The sequence below is a fragment of the Coregonus clupeaformis genome, unplaced genomic scaffold (assembly GCF_020615455.1).
Source record: "Coregonus clupeaformis isolate EN_2021a unplaced genomic scaffold, ASM2061545v1 scaf0033, whole genome shotgun sequence".
NCBI lineage: Eukaryota > Metazoa > Chordata > Actinopteri > Salmoniformes > Salmonidae > Coregonus > Coregonus clupeaformis.
In genome coordinates this window covers 1,051,624-1,061,573 of record NW_025533488.1, presented here as the reverse complement: position 1 = coordinate 1,061,573, position 9,950 = coordinate 1,051,624, and the positions used below count along the sequence as shown (strand labels likewise).

The following is a 9,950-nucleotide window of genomic DNA, read 5'->3' as shown; positions in this document are numbered from 1 at the left end:
AAACATACAGCTTTCCCATTCAATTCCGTGAATAAATAGGATGACCATTTTTCTTGGAACACTCTGCACTCTGCGTCCACTTTTCTCTTTTTTGACAGAGACATATTGGGGCAATGAGGGTGCCAAAGCACATAATGTTAAAAGTAGAAGCCGTAATAAATATCGCGGGCAAAACAAAGTAGCTCATTGGCTGCACGTGCTTGACCTACTTGCTCTGCCCCGGTATAAACAGTTTGCTTGCTTAACACAATTGCTATTGCGCCATCCAGTGGACGCAATTGGAACAGCAGTTTATTTTATTGAAAAATTGCAGCGCATTTTTATACTTTACAAAATTATTATTAAATTTATTTATTTTTATTTTTTTTATTTTTTTTGTAAATCATCTCGCGGGCCGGATTAAACCCGTTTGCGGGCCTGATCCGGCCCGCGGGCCGGACGTTTGACACCCCTGGTCTACACATACTGAGACAGAGGGGCGCTGTTTCGCTTGATCGGATGCTTTAACTTTCGGCGTGCATGTCGGTCAAATGAATGATCTCAATATTTCAATATTTTATTTGGATGGGCGAGGTACGGTAGGGCGGGCCATGCGGTAGGGCGGGCCGCTCATAACGCCGAGCCCGCATTCAGCAACTTGTATTTTACTAGCAAACAGCACTGTAGCCTACCTAGTCTACTCTATACATCTCTTAACGAAATGGGCCACTATTCTAATAATTGCTCTCATGACTTGGATACATTTTGGAATGAATTCATAAATAAATGTGTGCCATGTCATCAACATCCAAATCATCCAATTCTACCAGGTGAGCTCGACATGCTGCAAATATTATCTTTATTTGAAATCAAGTTTCGATGTTGCTACGTTTTTCCGTGTATAGCGCCCACTTGTAGTCTACAAACAAATCTTGTTTTCGACCAGGGTACGAATTTAGTCCAAACTGTGGCTTGCATGATGATGGGGGAAGATCGGAATCACCGTATCGACCATGTGACGCACTGACCTTCAATAACGGGAGCTTTGTGAAATGCCAACCCTGTTCAAGCTGCCCTCCAATCCATCAAAAGCTGTCAGAATGCAACCCAAAGACAGACACGCAATGCTGCGGAGCAAGGTGAGAGGAGAGCGCAAATTCTGTCTGGGATAGGGTAATTTAAAATCTTGGTAGGAAAATAAAGGATGCCCGTTTGTTTTCAATCTGGTGCTGAAACTATGGGATCTTGGTTGTCTGAGTAACATGTTTAACTGTAAACCCTATGTCTAGGGACCAGACAGGCTGTTGGAAAGGAGCCCTGAGTACCACGGTGAGTTTCATCTATAATGATGAAGCTGATGATGCTATTTAATTATGAGCATTTGTGTGGTAGTCTTTGTGAAGACCACTCTCAAACTTATCATGGCTTTTATTCTTCTGTAGACCCAAACTACATCAACAACAGTGACCCAGGGAAGCTATTTATTCACAAATGTTGTCAATTTTGGTCAATGTCTTCCCAATAGGGCAATGAGCAAACAAAACAAACTTATTAAATTAGGAATGACAGAGTTAATATGTTGACTTCACATCAATTTCAGACTCAACCGGTCCAACGGTCAACAACGTTAAGGGTCCAAGTGTCAACATCAAATCCCACCACAGCCAAACACACTGATGGTGATTCACATGTCAACCATCAGACTGCATGTAAGTTACAACCCAACCCCCAAATCTGAGCCATTTTAAAAGTCATTTAAAAAGGTACTGAGTTTGATAATACCAGTCCTTCACTGTTCAAAAAGATGACTAAACTGCCTTTGTTAGGATACTGCTGAATATGTATTTAACTACTCATTGCCACGGTCCTCTGTGTTCTTTCAGGGATAGTGCTTACTGTCATCTTGGTTTTCTCTGTACTTGCATTTCTCTTATTCATCTATATTAAGAAGAGAAGGAGCAGATCAAGAGCCTTTTGCATCAGAGGTGAGCAGAATGATGAGCATTAGGGAGAATTTAAAAAAGTCAGACAGTCATGCTCATGACAGACCATCTGGTTTGACATGTTTGCTTAAAACCGCTTTAACTCGTCCATTTACTTTTTTCCTGTCCTGTTTTTGAATGGTTGTGGTTTGACACAGATAAGGAGAATACGTTGTGCTTCAAGGTCAGCCTTAAAGACTGCCTCCCATCAGACAATATCCTGTATACCAACCAACAGTCACGGAGCAGTAAGAGAGCAGAGGTTGCTCTCCTACAGTCAGAGACCAGGAGCCTAGAGGACCTTTTGAGTGAGTTATCAAGTGCTATTACTAATAGAACTACCAGTCTGCTGTTCATTGGTATTACTAGTACCTCTACATCACTACTGTTCCATAAGTTGCAAAAAGGCTCAAGGTTATAGCGCACAACTCGAATTTCAGCGCAAATTGACATTTTTGTGGTTCCACAAAATGGGTCCCTTTTGTGTCTCTTTTATATTTTAAGTAGGAATTGTGCCCCATTTTTAATTTTAAGCCTGTTATATTAAATTAAGTGCCCTTTAATATAGACCACATGGATAATTCAATAAATCAGATCTTTCAATTGAATAAAGACTTCAAACTATTCCTTTTAAAATAATTATTTCAAAAGAAACAATGAACATCTAATAATCAAATCATATTGTAAAAGCTGGTGAGCTGGTTCTACTCTTTTTGGCAATTGTCTGGTGTTTTGAGGTGGAAAACTAAATGGGTCGAGCATAACAAGTGGTGTAAAGTACGTAAGAAAAAAATACTTTAAAGTACTACTTAAGTAGTTTTTGGGGGTATCTGTACTTTACTATTTATGTTTTTGACAACTTTTACTTTTACTTCACTACATTCCTAAATAAAATAATGTACTCTTTACTCCATACATTTTCGCTGACACCCAAAAGTACTCGTTATATTTTGAATGCTTAGCAGGACAGAAAATGGTTGAAGTCTAGGTCCAAGGGGCTTCTAAACAGCTTCCACCCCCCCAATTACGCTGCTGCTACTCTCTGTTCATTATCTATGCATAGTCACTTTAATAACTCTACCTACATGTACATATTACCTCAGTTACCTCGACTAACCGGTGCCCCCGCACATTGACTCTGTGCCGGTACCCCCTGTATTTAGCCTCGCTATTGTTATTTTACTATTGTTATTTTACTGCTGCTCTAATTATTTCTTATATATATATTTTTTTTTTGGGTATTCTTTCTTAAAACTGCTTGTTGGTTAAGGGCTTGTAAGTAAGCATTTCACTGTAAGGTCTACACGTGTTGTTTTCGGTGCATGTGACAAATACAATTTCATTTTATTTACACACTTATCAAGAGAACATCCCTGGTCATCCCTACTGCCTCTGATCTGGCGGACTCACTAAACACAAATGCTTTGTTTGATGTCTGAGTGTTGGAGTGTGCCTCTGGCTATCCGTAATTTTAAAAAACAAGAAAATTGTGCCGTCTGGTCTGCTTAATATAAGGACTGTTTTATTATTCGTACTTTTACTTTTGATACTTAAGTATATTTGAGCAATTACATTTACTTTTGATACTGAAGTATATTTCAAACCAAATACTTTTAGACTTTTACTCAAGTAGCATTTTACTGGATGACTTTCACTTGAGTCATTTTCTATTAAGGCATCTTTACTTTTACTCAAGTATGACAATTGGGTACTTATTCCACCACTGAGCATAACACGTCAAACCTGTTACCCAACAATTTACATTGTGAAGCTTGCATTCAATTGCCTCTCCCGGTTGCACACAAGCTTCCATTCCTCTTGTCAAAAGGGGATGTATGGCTGATTTAAGATGAAATCGTCAATCCTGATACAGTCAACCCGTTACTTTATTTGGCACTTAATATAGTCATTATTTTATTTAACCTCTTGAGATGGGAAAACATGTTTTTTAATTAAGTTGACCGTGTGCTCTTCATGACAGAATGTTAAAATGAGGTGAAATCAGGTTTTTCTTCACCAAGTTACACTACCCAAAAAGGACTCATTTCGTGGAATTACCCATTAATACATGATTTATGCATTTGGCTCTGGATTAACACAAGTCAGCATTACAGACGCGTAACTCAACCTTTGTGATATTTTCCCTTGTCTCACCAGGTCCTGACCTCCAGTCGGCGCCACTGCAGACGGTTCTGGACAACTTGGATGTTCTAGAGGAGCTTGTGATTCTGCTGGACCCGGTGATCCCTGGGGTGAAGAACACCAGTCACCTAGCATCTCGCTGCTCCTTCCCCGCCACCTGGATCACCTACACCTACTCCCTGAGGGACAGCAAGAGCCCCCTGAGGGCCGTGCTGGAGGGGGTCACCACCAAGCACCCAGAGTGGACTGTAGGACACCTGGCCAGGCACCTGAGAGAGATGGACCGGAACGATGCAGTAGCAGTGCTCACCAAGCTCACATTGCTTAAGGTTGTCTAGTCTGGGTGTGTTCTGTGTTGGGTCCGGAAAAGATGGCTCCATCCAGATACAGCCGCGAGTCTCTACCCCTTGCCAAGGCACTGCGATATAACAGGAGGGCCAGTAGGAGGCATGCTTTCCTGGGGGACCCCAACGTTCCAAGGCAGTGATTGGGATCACTGCTCCTTTGCATTAGGGTTCAAATAAGATATTTAACTGTGATAACATGGCACTTAAAGCTGGGATGTTAACCCCAGTGTCCTGGCCAAGTTCCCAACCTGGCCCTCACACAATCATGGCCACCTAATCATTATCATCTCATATCAAATGTATTATCACCAACTAATGATATTGCTGTATTTATACATACGCTTTTGCTGCTGGTGACTCTCAGATCCACCTCTACGCAGACGACACCATTTTGTATACATCTGGCCCTTCATTGGACACTGTGTTAACAAACCTCCAAACGAGCTTCAATGCCATACAACACTCCTTCAATAGCCTCCAACTGCTCTTAAACACTAGTAAAACTAAATGCATGCTCTTCAATCGAACGCTGCTGGCACCCGCCCACCCGACTAGAATCACTACTCTCGACGGGTCTGACCTAGAGTATGTGGACAACAACAAATACCTACGGTGTCTGGTTAGACTGTAAACTCTCCTTCCAGACTCACATTAAGAATCTCCAATCCAAAGTTAAATCCAGAATCAGCTTCCTATTTCGCAACAAAGCCTCCTTCACTCATGCTGCCAAACATGCCCTCGTAAAACTGACTACCCTACCGATCCTTGACTTCGGCGATGTCATTTACAAAATAGCTTCCAACACTCTACTCAGCAAATTGGATGTAGTCTATCACAGTGCCATCCGTTTTGTCTCCAAAGCCCCATACACTACCCACCACTGTGACCTGTACGCTCTTGTTGGCTGGTCCGCGTTACATGTTCGTCGTCAAACCCACTGGCTCCAGGCCATCTATAAATCACTGCTAGGCAAATCCCGGCCTTATTTTAGCTCATTGGTCACCATAGCAACACCCACCTGTAGTATGCGCTCCAGCAGGTATATCTCACTGGTCATCCCCAAAGCCAACACCTCCTTTGGCCGCCATTCCTTCCAGTTCTCTGCTGCCAATGACTGGAACGAATTGCAAAAATCTCTGAAGCTGGACACTCTTATCTCCCTCACTAACTTTAATTATTTTGCACTATAGCCTATTTATTGCCTTACCTCCATAACTTGCTACATTTGAACACACTGTATATATATTTTCTGTTGTATTTTTTGACTTTATGTTTTGTTTTACCCCACATGTAACTCTGTTGTTGTTTTTATCGCACTGCTTTGCTTTATCTTGGCCAGGTCGCAGTTGTAAATGAGAACTTGTTCTCACCTGGCTTACCTGGTTAAATAAAGGTGAAATAAAAATAAAATACATAAATAAAATGTCATATCTGCATTTGTTGTTTAATTCACTTTTCAAATGACCAAGTCTGATTTGTTCAAACATCTTCACATCTTTATTAAGCAAATAACATTATAAATAAAAAAAGTGCATAGAAAAATTAAACGGGTTTAGAAATGTATACAATTATTTACAAACTCAGGGTTTATTTGTACAAGGTAACAAAGACAAGTTCACACATATTTTCTTGTTTTTATGTCTTTCACACTTTGTTATACTTTAAAATAACCCTACCATATAGAACATACAGCTTTCTGAACCAGTTCTGGGAGAGATCGTCATGGTAACTTCAGGTTTCCAACTAGTGCTTTCAATGCTTCAACGAACACACAGGCCAGCTCTGCAGGACATTAAAACCAAGTTACTCTTATTATATTATCATCCTCTTTTTTGCATTAGTATTCTTTAACATCGTTCAGAACAACTGAGGTAGAATCCTGGCAAGAGGTTGGGGAGTGGAGTGGGCATAGAGAAACGTACTGCTCTGAGCGATGTTCCCACATCCAGTTTTCAGCGGAAAAGGAAGCTAGGTTAAGGATAGCTGTATCTCTGAAAACCAGATGCATCCTGTTATTGGCAAACTCTGCTAAGGGTGTTAGATGATTGACACATGGGAATACAGGCTCCATCTCACCGATTGGTCGCGCAGGCAGGCGGGCTTAAGCTCTTCCTTACTGGGTATTACATTCCAAAAGGACAGTGCTCATTTCCTTTAGAATATTATCTTTAGCTTGAAGGGTTCTCTGTAGTACGCAGATGGGAAGAATAGTGTGGACTCGTATGCTTGATTTTCTCCTGTTATAAGGCCTGCCGAATACTAAGGCCTGCTGTACTCTCTCCATGAAAATTCTACCAGAACAAAAAAATACAATAAAAATACAATTAAAAAAGACCTGCTTTAGAACAATGTCTTGTGTAAAGGCTGAAATGCAATACACAACTGTCCTCAAACATCAAGGTTAAAATAAAAGACAGAAAGAAGAGGAAACGAGGGGAGGAAGATTTCCCACAAGACCACCACCATTTATACAAAGCACAGCTAGTTTCACCAGTCCAAAATCTGAACAGAAACATGAATAAATACAACTATTCTAGAGCTCAAGCAATCTCTTATTGTAAATATGTGAACAACAGTGTGTAGATTTGATTTCCTAATACGTCTGACTGAACTGACTGACAGCGTTGTCTAAAGTTGTACGACAGCAAACGTTAAGGTGCTGAGTGCATTCTCTCCCTATCTAGGTTTTACACAAAGACATGATACTCTCTTAAAGTCATCCTACTGAGCAACTTACAGTAAAGTACTGGCCTAACACTATGCTTGAGATCTCCAGCGCACAGGGGTGCTGTCAGTCCACACAGTCAGGTATATATATAGTTTATAATGCATCTCTTAGTGGTGTAACTTGGACAGTGTTCCGCCCTTTGTGGATTGCAGAGAATGTCAGAGAATGTCAAATTCAGTACTTTGTTAACTCCACTTAATGTTGAAAAATAGGGAGTCTGAATTTTGTTAGTTCACTAAAGATGTGCAACTGTAGCGCAGCAAAGACGTAGGCCTAATATTATTGCAAAAGGAAATCAGCATTTGCCATGATAGTAATAAAATAAATTTTAAAATAAAAAAAGACGCACTGAGGTTTCCAGCTAAACTCGTCACTCTTGGATTGGGTAGTGTTTGCTACATACAAAAATGGTGAAGGGAAAGTTCTTAAAGATATGATTTAGCTGCAGCAAACTCTCTTTAAGGGTGACACTAACCATTATCTAACCGTTTAACTGAACATAATGGAGGTCCCTTCCCCAGTCTGTGTGAGAGGGGAGTGGAGAGTGGATGGAAAAATATGTATTATTTGCAGGGTCTCTGACCTTGGAGCCTCCAAGCCTATGGCCCATCATATCTTAATAGCACCATGGTTCTCTGAACAGTCAACGGAAAGCAAATATGTACAACCTGATGCATGATGAGCACTGTGAAATATAATTTCAAATAAATAAAACAATGATTAAAGGATCAAGTAAAGATGGAGATATGGCTAAGGGATCGACTAGAGAGGATGGAGCCAACATGATTATTGGTGTCAAAATTACCCCCCCACAAAAAAAGATAAGGAATCTCTCCAAGTCTAGCTTTTCTGGTCCACCCTTATTTCAACAGAAAGGGCTTGACGTTATGCATCAAGGAAAATACCTTCATGTAACATAGAACCAGCATAACCACAACAGATGTCTGCAGCGTTCAGTATCCTGTTCTCAAGAAAAAAAACACGCTATAACGGTAGCTACTTCCGCCCTTTCCTGTTATGAACTTGCCCAACCTCTGGCAGATGCATATTGGTTAGGAGTCAATGTGAGCTTATGGATGCATGTCCCTGTGCGGCTCTCCTCTTCCCTCTTGCTCCCCCATCTCCTGGTCCTGGTTCCTCTCCCAGTCTCGTCGTAGTGGCTCATCCTCTCCTGTATTTTCTCCTCCCCACCTCCCAACCCAGTAAAACCTTGATTTAAGGCTTTTAACCTCTGTTGTTTTTCCATGTTGCCTCTGGTCTCTCACCCCCCTCCCCTAGTGCCTTGTTCCCCCTGCAGGGACTGTGGCAGTCCCACGTCCTCCTCCTGCCCCTAGTTGAGAAAGCGTCTACATTTCCGGGCCCCGCAGTTGCAGTTGAGCTTGCTTGCTGGGTCTTCGATGGGAAACTTGTAGTCGTAGGTGAGCTCCTCGCCCCGGTAGATCTTGCGCAGGGCGAAAATGACGATGTGCTTCTGGCCCTCCACGTTGATGACGCGTGAGTAGCAGTTGGGCTCGCACGAGTGGTTGATGAAGCGCGCTGCATTGCCGTGCATGGTGGCGTCCACAACGTCAAAGTCATCGATACGGAACATGTAGCATCCAATACCCTGTGGAGGAAGCAGGGAAAAGAGACAGGGGACTTAGTTTTAGTTTAAGGAACATGTATTATGTTGGTATCAATAACATTTATTCATTCACGCCCAGAATTAGTGGATCTTTAAAAAGTCCACCAACTAAGGTCTCGTTGGGACGAACCATAGGGTTTATGTCGTCTCCTCAACCACACTCTGAACTGATTGATCTCACCTTGCCATCGTAGTACTTCTCCCGCTTGTCTGTGAGCACTGAGCGAATGACGATGCCAGCATACTCGATGACCATCTCCTGAGCGTCGATGTTCCTCTTGCAGAACAGACCTCGCCCGTGGATAGCAGACCTACACCAGATGTCAGAAGAGGCTCAAGCATGAACAAAATTTTCCATAGCTAATCTCCTTGGCTATTAAAAGGATGCAAAGGATCAGATTTGGAATTTTATCTGATGAGTCATGTTACTCATTTTGCAGCAGAATAACAGACTTCACTATGACGCTTCTTGAGGGGGACTTAAAAAGGGAGAAGCAGGAAATATAAACCATGCCTCTGTCCCTAGTTTGCTGTGACAGCTGTAGAGAACCACAGTGACGGCTTCCTGTCCAGACAGGCCGCAACTGACCTATTGTGGGGTCAGTTGGCCACCCACTGAGAAACACATGAGCTTTTTAGCCCAGAATCATGATCATAGTCACAGGCTCTGTCCATAGTATTGGCTTTGTCCTCAGCCCCTCAGGGGGGACCAGGACTAGTTGTGTGCTGACCTGTACACGCCAACAGCCTCCTTAGATGTCCTCTCCAGATGTCTGAAGCGCATGGCCATGGGGAGCTCCAAGCTAGTGGCACGTCTAGGAGAAAAGGGATAAGCAGAGAAGATGACGATGTGCTTCTGACCTTTCACGTTGAACTCTGAGACAAGAGTCTCTAAAGACTCAAAGCCACAAGAGGGTAGAACACATTTTTAACGTTGTTTGTTAGGGGGAGGTAGTTACAGAAATGACAGAATGGTTTAGTCACAGCTATAAAACGATTGTGGAAACCTGTAGTTGTACAGCTGGTCCTTTGTTACTCATCAGTCTGAATGAATACATTACTATGTTATGTCTACCAACTTATAAATAGATCATTTGTTGATGTGAACGTTGGTTTTTAAAGGAATGTACGACAAGTTCTAAGAATGT

The 9,950-nt window shown here is 41.9% G+C and overlaps 2 protein-coding genes across 2 annotated transcripts in view; one reads left to right on the top strand and one right to left on the bottom strand.

The window, feature by feature from the left end:
* Positions 1–596: 596 nt before the first annotated feature.
* Positions 597–4,865, top strand: LOC121556963 (IGF-like family receptor 1). The gene is made up of 7 exons (XM_041870847.2): positions 597–809; positions 926–1,118; positions 1,269–1,308; positions 1,580–1,688; positions 1,863–1,964; positions 2,120–2,269; positions 4,119–4,865. The coding sequence occupies exons 1-7, from the start codon at positions 701–703 to the stop codon at positions 4,439–4,441; spliced, it is 1,026 nt and encodes a 341-aa protein (XP_041726781.1). The 5' UTR covers positions 597–700; the 3' UTR covers positions 4,442–4,865.
* A 1,148-nt stretch (positions 4,866–6,013) lies between these two features.
* The window catches only part of LOC121556964 (histone-lysine N-methyltransferase 2B-like), a 49,411-nt gene continuing 45,474 nt past the window's right edge, over positions 6,014–9,950 (bottom strand). Inside the window, 3 exon segments of the mRNA XM_045212630.1 lie at positions 6,014–8,784; positions 8,984–9,113; positions 9,534–9,617. Of these exon segments, the coding sequence (XP_045068565.1) occupies positions 8,509–8,784; positions 8,984–9,113; positions 9,534–9,617 (490 nt within the window). The 3' untranslated portion in view covers positions 6,014–8,508.